Source organism: Xiphophorus maculatus, chromosome 19 (assembly GCF_002775205.1).
Source record: "Xiphophorus maculatus strain JP 163 A chromosome 19, X_maculatus-5.0-male, whole genome shotgun sequence".
NCBI lineage: Eukaryota > Metazoa > Chordata > Actinopteri > Cyprinodontiformes > Poeciliidae > Xiphophorus > Xiphophorus maculatus.
In genome coordinates this window covers 8,285,234-8,311,748 of record NC_036461.1, presented here as the reverse complement: position 1 = coordinate 8,311,748, position 26,515 = coordinate 8,285,234, and the positions used below count along the sequence as shown (strand labels likewise).

Genomic DNA, 26,515 nt, shown 5'->3' with positions numbered 1-26,515 from the left:
TATAAAAAGGTAAGAGAATTAAAATACAATGGCATCAATAAGTGTCTGAAAAGATTACAAAGCCATCTCCAAGGCTTTGGGAATAAAACAACAGTGACAGCTGTTATTTTCAAGTGGAGGAAACATGCAACATTGATGAACTCTTCAAGAACAGACTGGAATGAAAATTACTACAGGAGAGGATCAACAACTCATCCAAGAGATCACAATGAAAAGCCTCAAAGCAAGATTTAAAGCACTTCATTCCTCACTTGACTCAGGATCAGTGTTCATAGTCCCATCTCTCGAAAAATATCTTTATGATTCACAACCCATCCATTGCCTAAACCAGTCTGTCAGTGGTCATTGAGTAAGTCTGGTTCACCAGTTCATCACAGGACTTCCAACCAAGCATGCAGACATTCAAACCTAAAAGCAATTTAGAGAAACCAATTAACCTAAAAGTCATGTTGTCAACTGAGAGAGAAGCCTGGAGAGATTCCATCCAATCTCAAGGAAAACGTGCAGGATCTCAGAACAAGATTCAAACCCACAACCTTCTTGCTGCAAAGCAACAGTGCGCCACCATGCAGCTCAGGATTCACGACACGTTTTGGTAAATATTGTGAGTACAAATGAGATAAAAGTGGAAATTCTTTAAAGATGTGCATCCCATTAGATCTGGTGTAAAATTATAGGCTCTGTCATTTCTTATGAGTCATGGCACAATGAACTGTCCAATAGAACATCCTATCTGAATGGCTAAAAAAGCCTAAAACAAAGGAAAAATTTAGGTCTTGGGGTGGTCTAGTCAAAGCCTGGGATTAGTCGATTGAGATGCTGTAGTATGGCATTAAGCATGCATCACACACTCAACACACCTCTAAAGTGGTTGAATTTGAACAATTTTGTAAAGCAGTGGCCAGAAATCCTCCACAGGTGTAAAGACTCACTGCATGTCATCTCAAATGTCGATGCAAATTTCACCACCAGGCTCCGCAGGCAGTTATCAGTAGGTAGATTTAGACATATGTCTATTAACTATTAATAATAGTTAATTATGAAAAATTAACTATTTCATAATTTCACACTACGTGAGAAAAGATTCAGAGGTAGGAATAGTTTTGCAAAGATCAGCATGTCAGAGGCTCCATTGTTTGTTGAAGATGTGAAAGATGACAGATAGGATTTAAAACAGCTCTCACTAGGGGATCGGAATTTATCTTGGGATTATTTTGTTTACCATAATTTCTATATTTGCAAAAATGAATAAAAACAAACAAAAAAAAGATCAGTAGAGTCTGAATACACAGCAGGTTACAATACCAATAAACTAATAATTTCTTAACACTTTTCCACATTTCCACTGAGATTTAATGGATCTTTAAATTTGACCGAGAATAACATGTCTGCATGCAAACAGTTTAATGTGTTTTCCGAACTAATTTACCCGCCAGCAAAAAGTACATGAAGAGAAACTTTGGATTTTTATGGTGCGCACTCAGAATTTTCCAGCTTGTGACTCAGAAGTGTGAAAAACATCCTCTCTGGTAATAAGATGCCACCTTGTGGCCAATACAAAGGTTGCAATGGAAAAAAGAGAAAAGACCAGCTTTATTAAGCATCCCTTTTATTAACATCACCCATTACAAAAAGAACAAAATCTTCAGTGTTAATGGACTCAGCCACAATAAAGTAAGTGTTGATTACACACGATATGGGACGCTCATTTCTGAAGTGGTTGCAGTTAGATTAAAAACCTCTTAAATGTGCCTGGTCTTGTATTCCAAACACTCTTCTCTGTGCAGTAAAGCTGCAGTAAAGGCGGGACAAAAATATGTCACCATGGATACAGTCGTCTGTAGTGACCCATCTCGCATGCAGAGAGATCTACCGACTCCCGTCTTTCCCCAGGAAGTATTGAGCCAAGATACGCATGGAGCAATCGTGGTGGTTTCTCTTGTCAGTGAGCAAATCAACAGAACAGTGTATTTCAGCAGGTCCTAAGTGGTACATTTAAACAATACATATCTTTAAGTTAAAAGGAAAAGAAACAGAAGACCCCAAAGTTTGTTTCGTTAAGCTGGGACATTTCATTTCTGCCCTCTCCAGACAAAACAAAAATCTACTGTAGTTTTCAAAAGTATGTCACAGGAAATTATACAGGTGGATTTATAACAGAGGAATGGTTGCCACACAGTTTAAATAATGCCAGGGGTCATTTTTAAAGTTTGAAGTAAAAAAGAAAATAATAATAATAAATCAATTGATGAAGCTGCAGAAGAGGAGGAATGTGGCTGGAGTGGAGAATTGGAGTTTTGGTACCGTGCTTGGAGTGTTAGGAATAAAACAGAACCTCTGCCTGCTCCTGTGTAGGCCGTCAGACAAGAGGCCATCTACAGTACAGTTGAAGAGGAAGGGTACAGGGTTTGGGAGGAAGTGAGCAGGAGTGACTGTGTGATGCGGTAATGAGGAAGCTGAAGTTTGCAGGCTGTCTCTGTATTGCAGTCAGTCTGTCTGCACGGTGGCATCCTCTCGTTATACCTTCTGTTGATCTTTCTCAATTTCCTGGAAGAAAATAAACTGATTCAGGCTGTGCATTCAACTATGTTGTTAGAAGCTGATAAAACAGGAGGATGTTTAGTAAGCAACACATCTTAATTCTGACTTTTCATTTACAGAAGGAGTCTTAAGTTCGGCCCGTTTCAGCTGAATTTTATATTCAGACGAACTCTTAATTTAGCCATAAGAGCAGTTCTTAAGGATAAGTTGTTTATTAATGTGATTTTTTAATCTCAAGAATACCTTTGTATTGTTTCCAGAAAAACATAATTGTGAATAAAGTTACTGGTAATACTTTGAAGATGCACAAGCTCCTTGTCAGTCAGGGTGCATTTACACCAGCCCTGTTTAGTTTAATAAAACTCTAGTCAATTAGCCTAGAAAGTCTGATTTAATGATGGGGGGGTGAGAAGCATCAAAACCTTGGTCTCCATTGATGTGTACTATAATGTGGTTCGAATGCATAAGTGAATGCAAGTAGACCAGAGACCGCTCCAAAGGCAGGAAGCAGACCATAGCACAGGGCACTCTGAGTAAATACAACCAAAACAAACGCTTGTGTCTAACGTTAGTGGGAGAAATGTCTTGTGGTTTTTCTAAGAGAACAGAAACCTGCTTGTCTTTTTAGCAGCTGATAACTCAGTGGAAAGGTAAAGAATCAGATTTTTTTAAATAAGGCCAGTGTGTTTTAGCAGATCTTATTAAAGCTGCAGATGCAGTGCAACATTTTGCCAGGAAGGCAACTCACCCCCTGTTGTCCCTTAGCCAGTTGCTGGCTGATCGCATTGAGCAGCTGCTGCATTTCTCTCACTGTTTGATTCAGTCCTGCAGTTATTCTCTCCTTCTTGTCAATCTCCTCCTGTCAGACAAACATCAGCTGGTTTAAAGCAGATGCTGAACCACTAACTGTTAACACTACTACTCTTAGGAAACACTTACACGTTGTGATGACAGGCTGCTGTTCTCTATCAGGGCAGTGTTTTCTATTAGTTTTGTGAGTTCACTCTGGATCTGTTCAAGAGACTGCTGGGCCTGAGTGAACAATAACAATGATTATTAGCATTATGAACTGTGGTTTAACTTTGTGTGAGCAGATGCATGAAAGAAATTAGTGCCATTACCTTGTACAAGTCTCCAGCTACTCTTTGCCTCTCTTTTTCCTCTATCTCCAACCTGGACAGCGTCTCAGACAGCTGGGTTTTCAGCTGAAGACAGACATTAAGCTGGTTTCTCAGATTACACAAGAAGAATCAAAACAGCGGAGACCCACAGGTGCATCTCAAGATTACTTAAATGATTTGATAGAGAAAGTATTAACCACACACAGAATGACACATGTCAATACATAATTTCTATGAACTTTGATGATTTAACTTATAGCGGATGGAAATCTCAAATTCAATTTCTCAAAGCTGCGGGAAAGATACCAGTTGTCCACCAGACGGTCACTAACACACTGGATGAGAGGAAGCCAGAAAAGGTCATCATTAGAAAAGCTAGTTAAACACAGTGCTGTGTCAAAGAATATTAATGACAAGTTAGGTGGAAGGAGAAACTGAAAAAAATGTGGTAGAAGAAAATGTTAATTGAAGACTTTGTAAGTGATTCTGAACTGCAGATGAGGACACATTCAGGATATGGACTACAATGGTTAAATTCCTCGTTTGAAGTCATTCCTGAGTCAGAAACACCTTAAAGTGTCTTACATGAGCTCAGGAGATTTTGCATTTCATTTGGAAATCAAAAGTCTGGAGGAGTTTTTGGCTTTTCATTAGCTATTAGCCATAGTCATCCAAATGCTGAGAAATATATTAGTGTGTAATAATTCTATATAATATACTGGTTTTATTTGAGTTGATATTCAAATTTATTAAAACCCACGTGTTTGCAAAATATCATGGATATGTTAAAATGCCCATGACGTGGTAGTCTTTTAATGAGTGTGTTCAAACACAGAACAGCACTATGTCAGTATGACCTTGTAGTAACAGAGGAATGATGTCACAATCCAAAAAGTCCAGTTTGTGTAACTCGCACACTGACAGGATGCTTCAGACATTTTAACATTACACACCGACTGATAGTAAAATATGTTCCTGCAAGTCAGGAAGGTCTCTGCTGAAGTCAGTCATTCCATGACCTTCAAAGCTAAAACTTTATGATTGTTTTGCAGTTTGATATTCAGATGTCATGTTAATTTCTTCATTCTTTGGCTGCAAAAATGTTGTTATGTATCAGCTCATCTGACGTTTTTGAAATTCCAACAGTTGTCAGGAAGAAGATCACATCAACTAGTACTGCTATTAGTTTGAACATTGCCATTACAGTTCAAAACAAGGGGTGGATTTAACACATAATGGTGAAAAAAATCTCCAGGAACCAGTTAAGCAACAGACAAAATAGACAAGAATAGTTTGAAGATTGAGGCTTTAGTTAATTACTGCGGTGACCCATTTTTGGCATCTAAAGAGAAAATGTTTAGTGGTGTGAAAAAGACGAGTAGAATACAGATGTGGAAAAGGAAACGTTAGTATCACAGCAAGTAGAAGGAGGATCATCATTCAGGATCTTATTTCTTTAGTTTTTGTTGTTCAGGATGTTATAGTGCCTTGCAGAAGTATTCATGCTTCTTAAACTTTGCCATATTTTCTCATGTGACAGCCACAAACTAATGTATTTTACTTGGATCTGAGGTGTTGTAGTATGCGTGTATTCAGTCAATACTTTTGTAGAAATCATTTTCTCTGTAATAACAGCTGCAATCATTAGCTTTTCAGTATATGGTGATGTATGCTACCATCGGCAGAAATATTTGTATATTTATTCTTCCTTACACAACCCCTCAAACTCAGTCAGATTGGGAGGAGTGTATCTGAACATCAAGTTTTACATTTCTACATAGATCAGATTAAGGTTTGGGCTTTGACTATGCCACTCTACGATGAACATGCTTTGCTTTAAACAATCTATTGTAGCGCTGACTGTATGTTTATGGTTTTTGTCTAGGTCAAATATGAACTTTGCTCCAGTCTAAAGCTTTACTGATGCTTTTAGTTCACCAATGTTCCAGAACAAATTGCACAATTGTAATATGGAGAATAACGTTTGTATGACGTTATGGGAGATGATTTTTTAATTCAATTTGTTCCAGCGGATTATATTTAAAGTTGTTTGAAGTAAAAGATAGTTGATATAAATGCATGTCATGCATGTTGAAAACCATGTCAAAATTTTCCTTCTACTGAAATAAATTTGCATGCTAATTTTGCTGGTTTAGCATATAAAATTCCAACAAAGTAAAAAAAAAAAAAAAGTAAACATACTTCTGCAAAGCACTGCAGGTTAGCCCAAAGTTATGCAGCAGACAGTGAAACCCAGAGAGGCGCTAAAGAAACTCTAGCTAGAGCATCATCCATGCTTACCACAGCCAGCTCCTCATTCTGTCTGAAAGCCTCTGTATATGAGCCATCAAGTCTGGTCTGCAATTCAGTCAACAGATCTTTGAGCTGAAATTAAGTTTGACATGTCGTTGTTTAATGGAGGTCTGTGGGAAATGATCCAGAGTCTAAACAGTCAAACTGGATGATTGAGGAATAATCTTGTAGCTGCAAAACCCTTCGAATGATCAGAGAGGAACAGGAGGAACGTTCAGTTCAGGTTCTGCTCACCTCTCTCACTTCTGTCACATACGTAGCGCTCTCATTCTCTGCCCTCTCCAACTCGGACTCCAAGTGCTGCTTCTCTCTTCTTAGCTGCACCGCAAACAGAATTACAGAACAATTAAATGAGAAAATGCACAGAAACGGTGAAAGTTTAGACAACAGTAGTGGACTGAAGTGGATTAAACAACTCTGTTCAGTAAATTGGAGCCAGATTATGTCACCAGAAAGGTCAAAACACAAGTGGATCGTTAAGATACGCATAGCCACAATATATCGGTTCATCTATTCTCACACACAGCGCAGCTTGAGTGAGATCCTATTCTTAATCCACATGGTTTGATAGCATGTTGGTGGTCTTGAAAGGCTTTTCAAAAAGATTTTTTATGGAAATTTTGGATCATTTTCCAGGAGACCACTTGTGAGGTCAGACACTGATATTGGACAAGATGTTTTTGCTCTGGACTCTTGAATTTTTTTTAATCATTCTGGAGAACACAACTCCTCTGGTTTTGAGTCCAGATGACATGCTTTACACCACACATCTGAGACTCAGAGTTGTACTTGGAGATAAAAGGCTCAGATGCAACTGCTCGTCATGGTAACCTTTCCTTGTAGCTTTCTACACGTTGCTCTTCAGCTAATCTGAGATTTGAATGATTTTGGAGATCCAGAGGTGCAGAAAATTGGTGATCTCCACTCACAATGCACCTTGGCATTCACTGACCCTGTGATTTCAAGAGGCCTACCGCTTTGTGACTGACCTCATATCATTCCCAGTCATTTCCATTTTGTTGTAACCCCACAAACCATTGAATGTGGAATATTTTGAATTGACGACTCCAAGTGGATTCCCACTTATTCCACAGTGGGAATCTGTGTATGCCTAAGAGTAACGCATTCTTTCACAGATATTTTTAAAGAAAAAGAGCCTGCATATCTAGGTTCTGAACGAGGGAATAGGTCCAGAATGTATCAATATGTTTGTTTCTACTTTCATTTTTTCCACAGCTTTTGGATGCAACAAGAACAGCAACAGTGAAGGAAGCTGTAGATTTTCTAACTTTTGTCAACTTCGACTAAAGAGAAACAAACTGGAAAAAAAGGAACACACACATCTGTGCTGTAATCTGTAATAAGTAGAGTATTTTCTTTCTAAGCCCGAATACACACCTCTCTGACATCTTCCTGCGATTGTTCCAGCTTAACTTTCCAGCGAGACTCCTCCTCCTCGACGCTGCTTTGCAGGCGCTGCAGGATGCCCTCCTGTGGACACAGCAGGAATAAGACCTCAGTTGGAGGAAGCTCTCCGCATGACTTCAAGACTCAAAGAAACATCTTACCGTCTCTGCCAAAACCTTCTTGTACGTCTCACAGTCCTTCTGTAAAATTCTTTGGGTTTCCTCTGCTTCTTTCAGTTTCTCAGCTAATTCCTGCAGGATTTATTTACTCATTCAGATATAAAAGGATTGCTGGCAAACTTAGGCTTCCTACTTTTAACTTACCTCTGACTCCTGTGACGCTTGTCTAGCCTGTGCGACCAAGCTTTCAGCCACTGCAGTCTCGAACCTCTGTAACCACTCCTGATGGTTCTGAGGAACAATTTGTGGTAAAAATTCAAGTCAAACATGGCAAATGAACAAGAAGATCTGAAACAAAATAATCTGAAGGCAAAAACGCAGCGTTGTCGATACCTGTTCAGAGGGCAGAGGCACGTGGGGCAGAAGTCTGTGCAGAACATCTCGACACTCGGCTTGGGTTTGTGCCAGCGTTGCTTGGCTTTCCTAAAAGCAGAAAGTACAGAAACAAAAATACAGACAGAAAGAGCGTTGAGAACTATGATGATTTGATTCAGGCGATGCGGCGACAGGGCCCTCTGCACTTATCCTCATGTAAACCAATAATTTCTTCAATCATGTTCTAAATTAACTTCATCAGTGTTGTAACTAGAATCAACTTGTTTTAATAGATAAATTAAGCATATGTTACCCCATTTGCACCTTTCAGCAGGCCCATGCTTAGAGATCAGGAGAAATATTTTATGGAGGCAAACTGCATTGAGTTGCTAAGAAAAGTGATCAAAGGTAATGCAATTAATTGCAAACTTAACTGAATATTAACTGACATTAAAACTGCTGCATTTCAGCCCTGCCACAAATTGAGCAGGAAGCATTTTGTGGCAGAGCAGCCAATATCGCCGTCATTCTGACTCGCTGAGTCAACCAAAAAAAAAAAACAAAAACAGAAATTTTATCACATAACCAAAACCATCAAGTTTAGTTGTTGTTCAGAAAGTTTCAAGAGGTACAAGAAAGTCAAATCTAAAATATGATTTGCACAAGAAATAAGATCTGCAACCAGTGCAGAGCTTACTTAGACATGGTGGCGGGAAAGTACGAGACCAAAACGGCCACTTTTTATGAAAACCACAAAGCAGAACAAAGAAGAAAAGATAAATGCTACCGTGTCACGGCAACAGTGTAATGCCATCATCCAACAGAATAGATTTGTTTACAATCTTACTTCAAAACGCAAGCAATGAGTACAGAATAGTACTGAACAAATTACAGTCCCTTTAATGTCTGAATAACAGTTTTGATTAATTTGATATATATATATATATATATATATATATATATATATATATATATATATATATATATATATAATCAACATATCAAATGCGAATAGTAAAAAAATAGAAATAGAAAAATAATGAATACTGAAATCTTTGTAAAGGGGTAAATTTCTGTTATTTTCTCAAAGATTTTGTGGCCATAACTAAACACAAAACTTCAGAGTTTAAGCCTCACATTATCTTTCATGTTCCTGAATAAGTAAATAAATGATTCTGCCTCCTTAAAAATGAACAAATTAACTCAAAGCTTTTCGATGCCAGCAGCCCATCACACGTCTGGGCTCCTGGCAATAAGCTGATGTCACTCACTTTCACTCTCAGCAGTAACACTTAGCAAAGCTGAACAGAACTTGAACCGTCTGAAAATACACAACAGCAACCCAGAAAGTACCAAAAGAGCCAGGCTCAGACCAGAGAACGAGCTTTCTACTGTACCACAGCTGCATTGTGATGTCTGGGCGAGTGTGCTAACCTACTGCTGTAGGAGGATGGCAAAAATATACACACATCACTGCAACTGCAAATGGAAACAGCTATCTGACTGCAAACTGACCTGTGACTATGCAAAATGTAAGGTAAACTTAGCTAAAACATCCAGTTGCACCAGTTTGTCTTGATGATGATCTGACAGGATTTCTTTGTGAGTACAGGGCTGCTACATATGGATTAAACATTTTGAAAGATTAAACAAAATTAAAACAGAAAAAAACTGCATTGTAAGGAGTCATTTTTGATTAGTTGGCAATATTGGAGAAAACATGCCATGCTTAATGACAAGAAGACAGAAATAAAACATGAATCTTGAGCTAATGACATCTAGTGAATGACTAAGTCACTGCACACTCATTGCCTGTCTTTTGGTTTAGCAAAGCTTCAGAAAAATACTGAAAAAATCTGACATGCAACAAGAGGATTGATCAGATTCGGGAGCTGGAATTAAAGCCAATTAAAAATCAGGCCATGAAAAGAGAAGAGAGAGCAAAAGTAAGGTAAACGAGTATGCAGTGTTATCACAGATGATGATGCAAAAAGAAAATATACAGGGTCAATTATGGCAAAACACAGACATTTTGGAGGGGAATGCATCAGATTGGATCTAGAGTGAATCAGGACTGAGATGAGGTGTCGAACCTTGACAGCTTTGCTGAGTTTTCCTTGAAGCATGGACTCGGTGGCTGACAGAGCCTCCATTGCACTCCAGTTTTTCTCCCGAAGCTCCTGTTTTACAAAGTCAGTTCCAGAAAGATACTACTTTCAGTTTAGCCTCAGGGAAAAAGCAGTTAGTGACCCCTAAACAAAGCCTGATCCAGAATGATTTCTTACATTAGAGGAAAAAAAACCTAACTGCTAAAGGAACAAGAGGAGAAGAAATGCCAATCTTCCTAATGTATTTGTCCCAAATTCCAATAAAGAATATCAAAGTTTTGTGGTTGCAATATGCTAAAATGTGGGGAGGGTCATGAGGTACAAAACTGCATTTACAGAGTTCTTAATGTGAAAATAATTTATCATTGATGCTTTATTAACAGAGTTTCTAAAATTCCGAGTCATTCACAACAACCAAGCCTGCTGAAACTGGATCCAACAGTGAGAACGACAGGAGGAGACTGGAAGCTCTCTTTTGCAATGCTCAGCTTAACAAATCCAAATCAAGGCAAAAAAGATACTGATGAGTCCAATTATGCTGGACTCCCTAATTTTCCTACAGAGCACATTCCAGCTAAGAGATTCTAGCTGAACAGAACAAAAAAAGCAAACAAATTGAGAATAAGTGGCAGTGGAAAACAGGAACTATGGAAATATGCAGTGTTCAGACCTGAGGAAGGGGAACGGTTGGTGGGAACATTCAGAGGACAGGGGGAAAAAGTTTAGTGTTAATGCGTTATAGGTCAATACTGCAGGAAACCTACGTTGTTCTTTTTTCTGTGAAGCTCCAAAGCGTCCTTCAGCTCTGCCAGCTCCACCTGCAGATTGCCCACCTGACTCTCCTTCTCAGAGAACCTGCCAAACAGAACAGCCTCTGGTTTTTAAAGCTATTCACTATTCTCAGTATAAACTTCTTAAACCTGAGAGAGTGGCATCGCTTCACTTACGCTGCGAGGAATTCAGGGCTTGGTGTTGCAGAGATGGACTGCTGTGTGAACAAGACAGAAATGAAAACAAAATATCTTCCGATAGCAGTCATGTTTGGTTTATAAAAACCTTCCTCACCTGCTGTTGTATCTGCTCCACTTTCTCACTCAGATCCTTTGTCTTTACCTCCAGCTCAGTCTGAAGCTTCTGAATTTCCTGGTCCTTTGCCGCTAACCTGAAGTTCAGAGTTTTTCCATTATGGTCAGATTTGGGAGGTGGGGGGTGGGGGGGTGTAGAAAAATGGAATTCAATGTAAAGAATGAGGTCAGCTCACTGAGACTGGAGTTGCTGAATCTTGATACCATAACTGGCTGTCTCTTGCTGCTTCTGTCTTTGCTTCTCCAACTCCTGCTGAAGAGCAGACAACTGCTGCCGTAGAGTCTATGAGATACAAGACGATAACACAAGCTCAAAACGGGAACAAAACTACACTAATGACGGTCGTCTGTGAAAAATGCTCAAATTGTTGTTCCGGAAAGGCCCAAACCTCAACCGTCTTCTCCATGGTGGAGCTGCTGGCTTGTGCTGCTTGTAGACTCTCCTCCACCGATTTCAGCTTCACATCTTTCTCTTGGATTCTAAACATCAGTGACACAAGAACAAAACAATAACTTTTACAAACCTTACAGAGTCTCCCAGCATTACCAAATACACTTTTTTCAACCTTACGATTTAAAACAAAAAGAGTAATCTGTTGATTAAGCCATAAAAAAGAGCCAACCCACATGCTGTAGTAAAAACCATCAGGTGATCATTTGTATAGTACGGATACAAGTCAATACATCATAAGACCTTTTAAGCTACGTCATTTAATGGCAACTAAAAATTTATATTTTATTTCCCCCCATATTTCTATACTTATGTTCAAAATGTCTGTATATTGAGAGCATAGTGGAACCGAAGTTAAAGTCTTGTTTGCTTGCACAAACTAGGCCAAGAAAGCTGATTGCGAGAGATTACTGGCTGAGGTCAACATGTCAAACATCTATTGATGTTAAAGATATAATGACTATAGCAAGTGGTTGCGTGTGTTTGCTAGACAAGAGAAAGTAACTCTAAGCCTACATCTCTGGTTTATGCCTACACTTGGTACTTTGGACTTTCTGATAATGATGGAAATGTCACTCAGCCAGATGTTAATAGGATTGCTGTTGCAACTTTCATGCAAATATTAAAAAGGTTTAGCTACAAGGACAACACATTCAGTTTTCCTGAGATTATCAGAAAGGAATGTGTGGATTAATGGAGCTTTTACAGGTCAGGAGAACCCAACTCGTTACAAACCAGTAAATGTTAGAATTAACTTGATTGATCTTACTTTTTTTGGAGTTCTTCCACTTTCAACTCTGATGTAGCCTGTGGTTAGAAAACAATACAACAAACATGTAAAAGGACAAAAAAAAATCTGTTAATCATTAAAAAAAAAACAACTAAATAAACCAGATCTCACCTGTTCCTCCTTCTTTTTATTAAGGTCATCTATTTCACGCCTTAGAGCTACATTCTCTTCTTTCACAGTCTGCAGTTTTGGGGGGAAGAAAGTTAACGTTATGATTTAAAAAAAAAAAAAAACAGGGAAAGAGATCAAAATGTCCACAAATTAAAAACATGCCTGTTCTTTTCTAAAAACTGGCATTACCTTCAGCTTCGCCTCTTTGTTGGCCACTTCAATCAGCCCCTTCTCCAACAGTCCCTCAACTGTTTTTATGTTCTCCTCTTTCTCTTGGACACTGCGGAGGAAGCAGGTTTTCACTATAGATCTTTTGTTTCATAGACAAGTCACCAGCAATAAAAATATGTTTTTTCCACACCCACCTCTTCTGGATCTGGTCCAAGGCCAGCTGGGAAGCTTTCTGAAAGGGGAAGAATCAAAGCCAATATGTTTAGGTGTGTAATAAAGAAGAATAATGTAAGGGGCCTTTAAATGTGTTTAACAAAAAAAAAAAGCAGCAGCTAACCTGTTCAGTAATCTGTGCCTGCAGATTCAGAATCTCCGCCTTCAGCGACAAGTTCTCATTGTGCAAAGTCTAAAAGACAAAACAGCTCCGTGGATTTCTGAAATACTCAATACATGAACTTTGTCAAATTTGTCTCATTAAACCATAAATTTCTGTTTCCATTGGAATTTTATGTGATAGATCAAAACAAAGTGGTGCATCGTTGAGAAGTGGGAGAAATGATTTTAACACGCTTTATGAAAAGAAATCTGAAAAGTGTGGCATGCATTTGTGTTCAGTCCCACTGAATCAATACATTCAATAATCACATTTAATTACAATTACAGCTGCAAGTTTTTTGGCATAGTTTCTAGATGTGCAAAGCCAATAGAGATAAGAACACAATATGCCTGTCACAATAAGCAATAAATCAACTAATAGTATGACGAACAGGTTTGATCATTTGCATGACTGCTTTTATCATGTCTCTCTTTCTACCAAAGACTGGATGACAAGTCGTTTCAGTCTAGTGCATTGGTCTCAATCAGCCCTTTTTTTGAAGATAAATTTTCTTCACAGAGACTACAGATTCAATTTTATTTGTTTTGGTTGGTGTTAAATGTTCTTTAGAAATTAAAATTTATTGATCTTTGAGAGGCTGTACTTTCATTATTATGCTTTTACAAGTATATTACTTGAAAGTGCTCTCATATAACAATAGTATCTACATCAATAACTTCAAGAATATGTTATCAATTTATCTTCCAGCAAAACTTGTTCTTGTGCCAGGCCTAGTTGGGATGCCGTTTTAAAACCCAACCCATCTTTAGATTTCTCTACAACGTTTTCCTTAAGTTGTTCGATACATTCTCTAACAAATATTTGAGACCTCAATAGGACACCTGTATTTATACAGAGTACAGATGAGACAGGTTTACTCCATTTACCAGTAAGTTGGTTTCTGAAGGCAACTGGTTGAACAGATGTATCACATTACAGAGGTCTGATTATAAATTATTGGCACACTTTTATATTTTTTTTATTGTGTTGTAAAAAATGTTGATATCTATGCATCCTTTTCCTTTCAGTTCTCAATTATTCTCAGTGTATCTCATAATATTCCAACAACCTACAGAGAAATTCATGGTTGCTAGATGAAGCAAAGCGGAAAAAAACCCTAAGAAATGTGAATAATCTTGCAAGGTGAATGTCAACAAAATGTCTTCCCAGCAGGTAGAGAACATTGTGATAAACTGCCTACAGACTAACCAGTGACATGTTAGCACAGGAACCTGAAGCTTTAAAACATACCTGCATGTTAGTTTCTCTGTTCGCTCCGCTGCTCCTCTCAGCATTCAGAGAATCCTCCAGACTCTTCCGCTGCAGCTCCTTTTCAGACAGCCTGTGTAGAGGTAAAAATGTTCAAATACAAAAGATCACTGTAACGATCTCTGATGCCAACACATTTGGTGCAATACGAGGGTAAAAGACTTGCTTACAGCTTCTGTAGCTCCTCAATGTGGGACACATGGTTGGCCTAAATGTTGAACAGAGAAATCTCATTAGCCTACTTGCACTCAGATATGTAGGTTTTAATCTTATTGCTTTCAAAAGAGAAAGAAAAGACAGGTAAAGATGGCCCACACCTGTGAGGAGATCTGAGCCTGCAGGTTCTCATTCTGGGATTGTTGTGCTTCGTTCTGAGCCTGAAGAGCTTTGTTCTCATTCTTAAGTTCCTAATAAAAACAAATTGGAAGAGTTATTTCCAGATGGAGTGTGTGATTTATTTTCAGTCATATTCTGAATTGGTCATAGCAGCTTACCTGAACCTGGGCCTGCACAGTTTCATCTGGCACGCTGCGCTGGGACATCTCCATTAGCTCCAACACCCTCCGCTCCAGCTGCTCTTTGGAGAGCATGGCCTCATTCAGGTTGCTGTGTAGAGTCTGGAGTTCCTTGTTTTTGTTGTTCATCTCTGACTCGGCTGCCAGAAGTTGGCTGTGAAGCTCTTTTAAAAGAAAAAAAGACATCAAGTTACTTCACTTGAACAGGACTGAGAATATATAAATGTTTTATGTGTGACAGGATGTTTAGCAACCTTGCTTAGAGGCCTGAAGTTTCTCTCGTTCAGCGTTGACATTGTGGAGGAAGTTCTGTAACTCTTCCCAGCTTCGCTTGGCATCCTGTAACTGGGCCTGGGAATGATGAGGAATCAAGCAACTTAATAACAAAAGGCATAGCAGAAGAATGTTTGTTTTCTTACATAAAGCATCTCAACATCTTTGTCTTTATAAATATTAAGATTTCCAGCATCTCAATGCTAATCTGTTTTATCCATTCCAAAACCAGTTTTTTATTTGGATCACTGACTGTTGAAACACCCGTATGGGCCCAAGTTTCAACCACCCAGATGTTGATTTTGATTTTCTCTCCCATTTTGTGCATTGTCCCAGTGCTACGGGCACTAAATTAAGTTAAATTTGACTCAGTGGTGCCGCTTTTCTTGCAACATTCATTTAAGGATTGCCTTGTGCCTTGGTAGCTTAAGAGTTCTTCATAAATATTTTGACCCATTTCTCTTCATCCGATGTGACAGTCTGGGTCAGATGAGTCAAACAGACACAATCAGGCTTTCTAAATAGGGCCACAATAGGCTTCTGAATCGGCTCTGGCCTCAATCCAACTCAAAATGTATCAACCATGTCTAAAAGCCAGAGCTGTACCAGGAAAACGTTTAGATGACTGGTCAAATAAGAAAATGAAATTATGTTCATGGCAACAAAAAGTGTGTAGTTGAAATGCAACATGCTAAAAGATATTTATCAGAATATAAGCTGTACTGACCTACTACTTTTAATACCTTTAACTAAATAGAGAGATTCTTCTACACAGTCAAAATGGACACCCAGTTCTTTTTTTAATTCAGGAAAGTTGTTGTATAATCTTTACACTTTGGAGAGAGAATGGCTCAAACTCATCTCTAAATGCTCAAGAGTACGAGAGTAATACCTAATAATAAGTAGGGCTGGGTATTTATCACACTGTATTTATCATAATAATTTATTGTTATAAGAATTTTGATTTATTGTTGTCCTGATAAATTCCAATTAATGATGTTTAAAATCCCCAAATCTGTCTGTATTGCCGGGATTGTTAGCTTTACTATTTTCTCTACTGTTTATCCAATTAGAACATTAATAAATACCAATAAACCTGAAAATATTATTAAAAGCACTTAGTATATCCAGTTTGGTGATACAAATCTCACTTGACTGGTATCCTAAAGAAGCATATTACAAATGGGAATGGCTTTAAAGGTCAGTATTTGTGTTTGTGCGGCTCTGATTGATGTGTCACAGTCACAATTATACAGTTATCTAAAAAAGTAATAAATAGTTGTATCACTTCTATCATTATAGCAATGGTAACACAAAATATCAAGATAAACTTTTAATTCATATTGCTCACTCCTAATGATAAGTACATGTAAACATCTGAGTGGGAATGTATATACACCCGTTTAAATTGCCTCATTGAGGTTAAAATCTGTGAAACCTAAAGCTTGGTATACCTCTGAAGTTCACTGAAAAGACTTGTCTGCATCAAGCCAACAGGAAGGGTTGATCTGAGTATTTTACAGGAAAAAGTCATGTTTATACAAAGCTTCAAACATTCCATCTTCTTAAGCAAGCAAACCCACCCATCTCAGGTTTTGTTTCCCACAACCCACCCTTGGACTTTTACTACAGCTTCCCTCACCACTTCCCCACTAATGCTGCCACACCCACAGACCAGATCTGAAGCTATGCTGCACTCTTCTGTGCCGAGGGACCCTGGAGCAGAAGGTAAACACACACATCTGGCTTAGCGTACCTCCAGCTGGGACACGTTCTGCTTGTAGCTGACCTCCAGTGACTTCCTCTGGTGTTCCTCCTGCTGCAACTTGCTGTTGTTGTCTGCCAGTTCTTTCATCAGGCCGGCATACTCGGAGCGCAGCTTGTTCAGCTCTGCAGAATTCCTGTCAAGAATGTGATGCGAAAATTGCTCATGGGGCAAAATTTTGGGAAACTGCCGAAGAAGCAAATTATCAGTAACCCACTAAAAGCATATTTCAGTGTGAGAGGGGTAGGATATATTGGATATTTTATACGCAAAGGCAGATCAATACTGATTTCCAACAAGCATATAGGGAAAAAAAAACAAAAATAGAGTCACCTTCAGTGGTACTCTGCAGAAATGTTGGTAATATTTGAAAGGTAAATACAAAGTGACACCTATGTAATAAGTGTAAGATCCACTGATTTAAATCATAATTGTAAAGCACTTCAGGAAGGCCTGAAGCCTTTAATGCTACAAAACTGTCACAGAAATATCATTATTTGGAAATCATTTAGTAATGATTTCCAGGTTTTTCAACTGCATACAAATATAGTACACACTTTAAGAGAGTGTACTATAATTCAAATATTGAGATTCTGACAGATTTGACCCTGAAATGCAGCACTGACTTGCTCTCCATCTGAGTGGTGGCTGAGCTGACAGCATCCCTCAGGATCCCGTTCTCCTGCTGCAGCCTAGTGATTTGGGCTTCCAACTGCTCCCTCACCTGCTGAAACTACATACAAACACCATGCAATGGGTTACATTTAACATCAGTTACTAAATTAAAGCTATTTTACTGAACAGACGAGAACATCAGGTTTCACCGATTTTTGCATATTCTGTAGCTCCTGGTAGCTGCCCTGTGCTTTGGCCTGCATGCCGCCCAGCTCCTTCTCCATTGCGACTCGCTGTTCTCTCATCATGGTCTCCATTCTGCCAGTTTTTTGTTTCTCAAGCTGAAGCTCCTAAAGCATAAAAAAACACAAGGGAAAGCTCAACAAAACAATCCATACCTTATAAGTGAAGGATTCTTCAGAGCGTTTCTGACCTGGCTGAGCTGCTTCACTTTGTCTTTGGCGATGGAGGATTCCTCCTGCAGAGTTACGAGAAGTTTCTCTCTCTCCTGGGCCGCCGGGTCGGGCCTTGCTGTGGACTGGAGGTCACAGTGATAGAGGAGAAGTGAAAAGCAGACAGGGGAAGTTCAGTAATGATTTTCAGGTTTTTCAGATGCATGCAAATATTAAGACATGCCATTTGTCATAGCTGTGTGGTTTGTGGTTCGCTGTTCTGTGTGAACCACAAAACAGTAAGCCAAATATTACTTTGTGCCAGGCATCCACGGCAGAAGGGTTCTTTTCTCGGAGGAGAGCGATCACACTGATAGCTTCCGCTTCTGACAAAGCCAAGTTGGACAGACCAGAAAGCAGCTCCTTCAGTTTCACTTCTGTGTTCCCTGCTAATTCACAAAAAGGTTGCTGCTGCAGTTTATTTATACAATAAAAAGTCTGTAAATGTTTTACAGATAATGGAGCTTTAAACTCTGTTTGACTGAGCTACAAAACCTAACCACACCAACAGATATTAGATTGCAAACACTACATTGAACAACACCAATAGAAGAACTATTAAAACAAAAATGTTATGATGTAAATTATTATAGGAAAAAGACCTGATCTGACAGTTAATCAGCACACAGATATTGATACGCTAAAAGAAAATAAGCTGACTGAATCTGTCGGATCACAGAGTGCTCAGCCAGTTAGGTTTGATGAAAGTTGAGTGGAAGGAAAACATATGGTTGAAAAATGTGCAAAAAAAGGAATTTGGAATAGGAAAAAATATATATCTTTAATAGAGAAATTTCAGTCTATTCAAAAAATGTTCAATCGTATATAACCTCAGAATTTAGCCGCAGCTGAAAAATAAAATCAACTTCTCCATCACCAGTATATGACAGGGTCCCCTAAATCTGGAAACGTCACACTGAACCTCAAGCTACTTGAAATCTGAGTTTCTCTACTCTTCCTCTTTAATACGGCAGTTCTAAATGAAATGCAAAACTTTCCTTTGGTCTGAATATCAGACTGGACCACTGAGCATCAGTCCAGCTCTTAGCCAACACTCATCATGCCTCTGGTTTAGCAGTGGCTTAACACAAAGAATGTAGCAGCTGCAACTTCTGTTCTGGAAAGGTCTGTGTGCAGTGACTCCAGCCACAGTCAAGTCCTGTAAGCTCAAGAAAAGGTTTGTGCACCTTCCTTTACCAAATGTTTTCCTTCCACTCAGCATTCCATGAATATGGTTGGAGACAGCGTTTTCATAAGCCAAAATTCACAGGAGTCAACACTTGAATTTATCATTCTGTGTGAAATAAATGTAGGAGCTTTACTTTTGTAACCTAAATTAATGAAATAAACTTTACTAGCCACAGCTGGCCAAAAAGGGTAAAAAAAATCTAAACTACTTCTTACCTTTATCAGTCTCATTCTTCTGTTTCTTGCCAGATGCTTTAGGTGGTACGTCGTCATTATGAGCTGCCTGGTGGTTGGAGGCTGATGCATCTCCCAAAATGTGGGTTTCCTCTACTACTGTTTAGGGAAGAAAAGATTTAATCTATAAACTGACATCTGACTCAGATAGTGAGATCGTTTTGATCATTTTTACCATGCTCTGTCTTCTGCTTTTTGGCAGAGTTTTTCTTTTTGCCAGTGACAGCAGTCGGGTTGACACCGTCAAGAACTTTGGTTTCGGCCACAGAAGGAGCTTCCTTTTTGCTTGGAGCTGGAGCTTGCTCTGCTTTCACCTCAAGCTGCTGGACATCTGCTTGAAATGGAAAGAAAATTTAGGAAAACACTTTTCAATCATTTACGATACAGACCGATTCATCTAATATGGAAATATTAGCACAGTCAAGCATATATTGGTTTAAAATCTTTGTGTCAATATTGGGATGCACTGAAACTTTGATATTTACACTCAAGGCTATCCCTTGCTAAACCAGGCTAAAAACTTCACATATTTACTAACCCGACTCCACTTTCTGCTTCTTCCTGTCTTTCTTCTTCCCAGAAGTTTGGGGAGGAGTTTGAGTTTGAACAGGAGCCTGAACAGCTTGGACCTGAACCTGTGTCTCCACCTGGGGAGGAGGTGGGCTCATCCGTTTGCCTGAAGTTGGAGACGTCTCTGTCTTGTGGCTGACTGGTTTTGAGTCGTTCATTTCTGACTCCTCTAGGTTGGAAGCTGCTGCAGCAGCAGCTTTGGCAGCAGCCTTGGCAGCCTTCTTTTCCTTTTTCTTCCTCTCCCTTAGTCCCGAAGTAGTCTCTGGAGAGACTGAAACTTCGGCAGCAGGTGCAGGTGGGGATGGATCCGGGGTAACCACAGGTTCAGGTTCCTCCTCTGCCTCCACGTTAGAGCCAATGACGTCAGTCAAGTCAAAATCCCGCAGGTCTTCTTCAGACTCTCCTCCACCTCCACCACTTCCCCCACCGGCAGCTTCCTTCTTCTTGCTTTTCTTCTTTTCGTTCTTCTTACGAGAGTCTGGCTTGGTCGGCGGCAGCTTGAGGTCTCGCTTCTGCCGAGCCAGCACCTCATCGTAAGAGGTTTCCTTCATGAAGAGCCAGAAGAAGAGGAACATGAGGGCGATGACCAGCGTGGGGGCCAGGATGAGAAGGTACTGAGAGTCGTAGATATCCATCGCCATTCTAAGGAGAGGAACAAAAAGAACGGTTGGGGTTGGACAGGTGAGACTTCAACAGTCGAGTTTCCAACAAGATGAGGGTTACAAATAAATCAAAAGTGGTTTTGAAGTGGATAAAACCTGACAAGGCTTCTAGAATAACTTCAAACCTGTAGAAACCCAGAGGAGTGGTCTAGGGCTGAAACAATTGTGATTAATCAACTATTGAAATAATCATCAACTAATTTAGCAACTGATTAATTAACTGGAATGTACAAACTCTAAAAACACCATTCGCTTAAAAAAAATTCTCACTCTTCATGTGGCATAATTTTTTTTTCCTTGTTCAAATTCACTAAATTATTTCCCATTTCCTAAAACTTGCATTTTCCGAAATAAAATTGTCTCTCTTATTTAAAATAGGAGCCGAGTAATCTGTTTATTTACATCTTTTAATGTATGACTAATATTGTATGTAAAAAAAAAAAAAAGCTTAAAAGTTTACATGAAAAATCTGTATAATGTGTCATTTCTTAAATCCAATTAATCATCAGAAAAATTAATAGAATAACCTATCACTAAAATGATCATTAGTTGCAGCTCTAGGGAGAATTATACCACAAACTGATGGCTACAAAAAGCTTTCAGTTGAAGGGCAATATGCTAAGAAACATCAATCCTAAGATTAGTGGAAGAGAGTCTATATATTTGAGATAGTGTGTGCAATTTTAAACCCATGTGTGTAATTTCTGGTCATCCAAAATAAAAATCTCAAATGAATCATAAAATGTCTATAAAGTACATGCTTATTTAGACTACATTGAAACCTTAAACCATGCTTTTAGTCTGTTGCACATTTTCATCCAACAGACTTGATTTTTGCTCTTTTTCTAACCACATATAAATCTGTGCTTCTGTATGATATTTCTCCTTGTGCGGTGGGTCGTCGTTTATGCTAAGAGGGTGGCGAGTGAGAACTGACCTTACCCTATCTTAGCGATATGATCCAATTAGAGCACACTGCCCCTGCCAGACAGCTTAATGTCTTCATTACATACTGTAAGTTCACAGAGGGAACAGAGAGAACTGAAAACTATTCTGTTAAAGCCAAAAATGTTAAACAAATATTAAAAATGTCAGCTTCATTCATTCAGACTGAAACAGGAACAAAATAGGTCAATACCATTCAAAAGGCAACTAGGGTAACATTCGTAGCCTACGTTCTCATTTAGCCACTTCCCTGCCGTTCGGCCTCCGTAAGGACAAGCCCCCGCTGTTCTAAACTTATACTGGATTGGATTTGAAAGGGGCAAAAATATACCGACATGAAAGTGTCAGAGGCTGAACACCGCTCCAGCTGCACCCGGGAACTTCAGTCCTTTATGCCAGGGGAGAGGATGTTCATCTGTTACATTTTAGATATCTCTGAGGACACAATAGCCTCAGTTGTAATCAATTTAAAATCCACAAAACATATTCTTCAGAAAAATGTGCCTTTGCTCTTCCTAGTTCCCACTCATGTTCTAGACTCAAATTTTTAGAGTTTTTTTCCCCCATCAGCTCCTTCTTGGGTTTTGTCAGCATATTCTGTAAATCATGAAAGCATGATGCAGAAGTTAGCTTCAGATTCAGCAGTGTGGTAAAGGGAGAATTGTGCCATTTCCATGCAGAATCATTTCTATGTAAAAATATATACCACTGGGCGTGCCGTGGTGGCATAGGGGATAGCGCGACCTATATTTGGAGGCCTTGAGTCCTCGACACGCCCATCGCAGGTTCGACTCCTGGACCTGACTACATTTGCCGCATGTCTTCCCCCCTCTCCTTCCCCGTTTCCTGTCAGCCTACTGTCATATAAGGGACACTAGAACCCACAAAAGACCCCCTGGAGGGGTAAAAAAAAATAATATATATATATATATATGTATATATGTACACACCACAGGATTTGTTATAAATGGTGTAAGTTATACTAAATAGAGATTTCTTAAACGCACAGAGTGTAGACTGTGATGAATTCATTATCCCTAAAAATATTAATTCACAAAAAGCTCTTGCTTAAAAATTTTATCCAAAAATTTATACTACATCCGACTTTTGATTTTCATTGATTTTTCTCAAAATTACAACTTTATTCTCTAATATTACGACTTCAACAGTTTTTCCTGTTAAAACAATGCCAAAAATCTCTTTTGAGGTAGAGAAGCTGATATAGAGGGAACGGATATAAATAAAGCATTTTTAAAACATGAGAGAAACAGAAAAAGAAAGTTAAAGTCTAAGTGTCGTATCGTCAACAGTGTAAAGAGTCTGATGAGAAGTGACCTGAAATTCTGTACAATCCAGTCAAGAGCTGTGGCCAACGTTCAGCATAGGAGTCAGTGTCGTAGAGCAGGCCTTTAGTAATTTGGATTAAGAAGATTACCCATGATAATAGATTTAAGAATAACTTTCCACTGCAGGGCTTCCTGAGCACCGACAGGCTTAGTCTCACAGTGCAGCGCTGATTGTGTTTCACTCCTGCCTCCAAAACCTCTGATCACATTTCACAACAGAAAAAGAGACATATAATTAGGTCTGTTGCAAGCTTAGCTTTGTTTGGCTGTAAAACCAAACTTGTCATTTTAAAAAAAGGAAAAACCTAAATATTTGCCTGCAAAGCTATTCTAAAGTGCTTTATAGCTCAATCAGATACATCCTGATGCTGGATTTCAATAGCGGTTTAATTAACTGCTGACTTGGTCTGAGTCGGGACTGACATCCATTTTCTTTAAGGTTTAACCTTCTGGTAGTCTGAACCCAACCAAAAATATGAGATTTTCTCCTATTTATCTGCTATTTATTCATTCAAATACATGCTCCCTACTTTTAGATTGTTTTTCACCTAAACAGAAGAGCATCAAAATGTTTGGTGTTTGTAGACTGAAAATAAATGCATTTAAATTAAGATAGAAGAAAGATCCAATTTTTCGGAAACGCAATTGCCAATAAATAATTACGGCTAATTATAGAATATTTGGGTGGTTCTGATGTCTGGTCCATCAGTATCTCTGTTGTGGCACATTTATGTACTCTTCCTCTATGATCCGTTTGCCTTTTAAACAGCATCAACCCAGTGATCTTATTAAGGAGTGTATAATTTATTTAATGACTCTCTCATATTCTTACAATTATAATTGGGTTGCTTTGCAGAATAGAAAAGTGAAGGAGCCAGTTAAAGTGCTCCTAGATGCCATCCTGGTGAGACGTTTCAGGCACATCCCACCAGGAAGAAAAGAACCAGATAAAGACCCTGGACAGACTGTATGGACTTTCCATAGAAAACATCTTCCAAACTTAACTTGTAATGTAAACTCTTTCAAACTGTCAGTAACCCTTGAAGCAACATTGAATGTTGGCACAGAGATGATGGGTGGAGTAGGTGGTGTAAAACTCTCAGGCTTGTTTCCTTTCGTTTTCTTCTCACTTTCTCCCAGTCCTGGGACTAAGAATGGAGATTTCATGCGTTCCCTTATGGAGCTGGAGCCTCGTTCCAGCATCAAAATGAGCCTGGAGGACAAAGCCCTCTCGGGCTGTTGGCTCCCCGGAATCTACCCACTTGGCTGGCCAGGCCTCCTGATTTGGCAGGCGAGGACACAGAGGCAAGTCCTGATAACTATCCTGCATGAAGTCCAAAACAAGGCCATGCAACACTCTAAAGTTAACATCTCTGAACTGGCAACAAGCTGCTTAAAAACACTAACTAAAACAGTAGAATAATAAGTAAATATTTGCTTAACCTGGGCCAATGAATGAAAATTAACTAAACCAATTGAGTTTTACGCAGAAACTATTTTAAAAAAACAACAAAAAAACAGGAGTTTTAGGACTTAAGATTACTCTAACCATTGCTACTAAATCAACACCATATTACAGTTGAAAATAGGTCAGTTACTAAATAAATTTAACTGCCATTTATGTATACTTGTTACTATAGCAACATATGTTCCTGTTACTATAGTAACATTGCATTTTTGTCCTCTTTTGTTTTAAATAAAAGGACAGTTTTGTCTCAAATTTTAATGCAGAAAATTTGATACAATTGTCAGACCATGGCTACATACAAACTGGACAGTGTGTTTTAATACACTCATACAGAGACATGAACTCCAGTCAGAGAAAAAGCTCTGACGCAAGGTAGATGATAATGTTCTATCTTATCAATAATCCGGTTCATAAACTGAATGAATCAAAGTACACGGTATACGTGCTTGGTTATGGAGGAAAACATTAACAAATCAGAAGCAGTGCTTTCATTTTCTACTGTACCTGGGCAAAGCAGCCTTGAGAAATAACTTATCAGAAGATAGGGATCAGATAAAGGGAAACAACAAGACAAAACAAACATCTTAGTCAGAATGGAGGAGAATTTCAATTTTTGTGCTTTTTAAGTTTCTTAAACTGTCACTAAGTAGATCCTGGTTGACTTTGCAATGACTCCAAAGTCCCCCTAGCATCAAAGAGGCCTAAATGTCACAAGGACTCATGCAGATATGAAGGGTTTGGCAGCACACATGTCACTCAGTGTAAATACCAGAAATAGTTTACAGTAGCTTAACTTGTCTTTGACACAGGGTGGTATCCTTTACACCACCTCAGCACTCTCAGGTGCAGTACTAAATGTGCTAGCTTGCTTGGTCATGCTTAACATTAACCGCAGGGCGAATGATGGCAGTTGGTTCCACGTCAACTCAGAAGCTACACTCCAAAAAACGAAAAAACTATGAAGGCGTCTTATCTTCCTGGTGTGATACTTTCTACGCTATGAAATTAGTCACCAGAAGCAGCAAGCAAGATTGCTCACAACCTCACTTCCCCAAAATGTCCTGGCAGGGCTTGTCCTGTGAACCGGACGTGGTCAGTATGAATGACCTCACTTTCTAAATTTTCTTTAAGTTCAGAGGGACTATGAATGAGCTAGCTAACAGAGCTAACTAACGGTTGACCACTACCATGCTAACCGGTCAGTCAAGTTTAATACACCGGAAATATTTGTTACTATAAATGAGCTGACCAAGACAGTGAGTAGGAGGAATAGTTTGGCTCCCACTCAGAAACACTCATTCCTTCTCTGGAGGCGTGGACCTCTTCCCTGACAGGCCTCGTACTATCCCAGCCTCCTTCTCTTTAAATCTCTGACCCGGCGCACTGCTTCACTCTTCCGCTGCGGCCCGTTCCCAGGCCTGCGTGAGAAGCTAAAGAGCAGCTCTGACCGGGACAAGCGGTTATTCTCACCAAAAATTACCGATAACATCTAGGGAAACCGCAGTCCTGAGTACCTGTGGCTTCAGTTGTCTGCTTCCGTTGCTAGTGGTTAAATGGCGTTGTTCTGCGTTGACTCTGGCACACTCCCGACTTCCCAGGGCAGCTCCAGCCTGGCTTTCTCCTGTGCTTTCCGTCACACTCTCTGCTCTGCTGTTTCTGGTTTGCGGGGGCGGGTCATAAGCAGCCTGCTAGGGAGCGCTCGTTTTGTGAGCCGACCTACACCGGCGGAACAAGTCATCATACGGATGTTTCTCGAATAATGAAAATATAATCGAAAGTTGACTCTTTTTTAGTGTCTTTTTTTTTTTTTAAAGAAAAAAATAAATAAATTAAAAAGAATCGTATATTTTTATGATTGCTTCTGTCAATTTTGATGACTATGACTTACAGATAAAGTCTCAGAATATTAGACTACAACACATAACCAATACAAAAAGTTTTGCCACTTTGAATTATTGGTAAAGAAGCTGACATCACACGTAGTATGGCTTTCTAACACATTGTTAGAAAGTTGAGTAGAAGGAACAAATCTGTAAGAAAAAAGGTCAACAAGTAAAGATAACTACAACATTGAGAGGGTTGTGAAGTAAAGTACAAGTTTGGTGGAGATTTAAAAAAAAGTTGTGGATTACTGTTGGAGTCATTGCTTCAAGTGGCTTCAAGGACCTAGGCCACATGTGTTGCATTTGTTGTGATCAGTCACTCCTGGACAAGACAATGCCAAAGGTGTCTTTCATGAGCAAAA

General features: G+C 39.1%; 1 protein-coding gene across 9 annotated transcripts; it reads right to left on the bottom strand.

Moving 5' to 3' along the window:
• Positions 1–1,592: 1,592 nt before the first annotated feature.
• ktn1 (kinectin 1) lies at positions 1,593–25,931 on the bottom strand. Of its 9 annotated transcripts, none has more exons than XM_023352814.1 (35): positions 25,785–25,930; positions 19,818–20,491; positions 19,455–19,613; positions 19,262–19,378; positions 18,113–18,246; positions 17,839–17,943; positions 17,615–17,755; positions 17,417–17,523; positions 16,782–16,926; positions 15,007–15,103; positions 14,732–14,916; positions 14,555–14,644; positions 14,408–14,445; positions 14,220–14,310; positions 12,930–12,998; positions 12,787–12,824; positions 12,611–12,701; positions 12,422–12,490; positions 12,290–12,327; positions 11,459–11,549; positions 11,246–11,352; positions 11,050–11,146; positions 10,932–10,972; positions 10,749–10,839; positions 9,970–10,056; positions 7,895–7,984; positions 7,706–7,792; positions 7,544–7,633; positions 7,374–7,466; positions 6,210–6,293; positions 5,964–6,047; positions 3,663–3,746; positions 3,481–3,573; positions 3,290–3,400; positions 1,593–2,547 (listed from the first exon to the last, which is right to left on the bottom strand). In XM_023352814.1, exons 2-35 carry the CDS (start codon positions 20,488–20,490, stop codon positions 2,518–2,520), a joined length of 3,747 nt encoding a protein of 1,248 aa, XP_023208582.1. In that variant the 5' UTR covers position 20,491; positions 25,785–25,930; the 3' UTR covers positions 1,593–2,517. The 9 variants fall into 9 exon arrangements, with proteins under 9 accessions (XP_023208582.1, XP_023208586.1, XP_023208584.1 ...); XM_023352818.1 differs by having other exon boundaries at positions 10,932–10,969; XM_023352816.1 differs by having other exon boundaries at positions 18,113–18,243.
• Positions 25,932–26,515: the final 584 nt, after the last annotated feature.

Coding starts and splice junctions, on each gene's coding strand:
- ktn1 (XM_023352814.1), bottom strand. CDS start 20,490: ATGGCGATGGATATCTACGACTCTCAGTACCTTCTCATCCTGGCCCCC. Junction 12,702..12,786: donor TTGGACCAGATCCAGAAGAG/GTGGGTGTGGAA, acceptor CTTCCTCCGCAG/TGTCCAAGAGAAAGAGGAGA. Junction 10,057..10,748: donor TTCACAGAAAAAAGAACAAC/GTAGGTTTCCTG, acceptor TTTGTAAAACAG/GAGCTTCGGGAGAAAAACTG.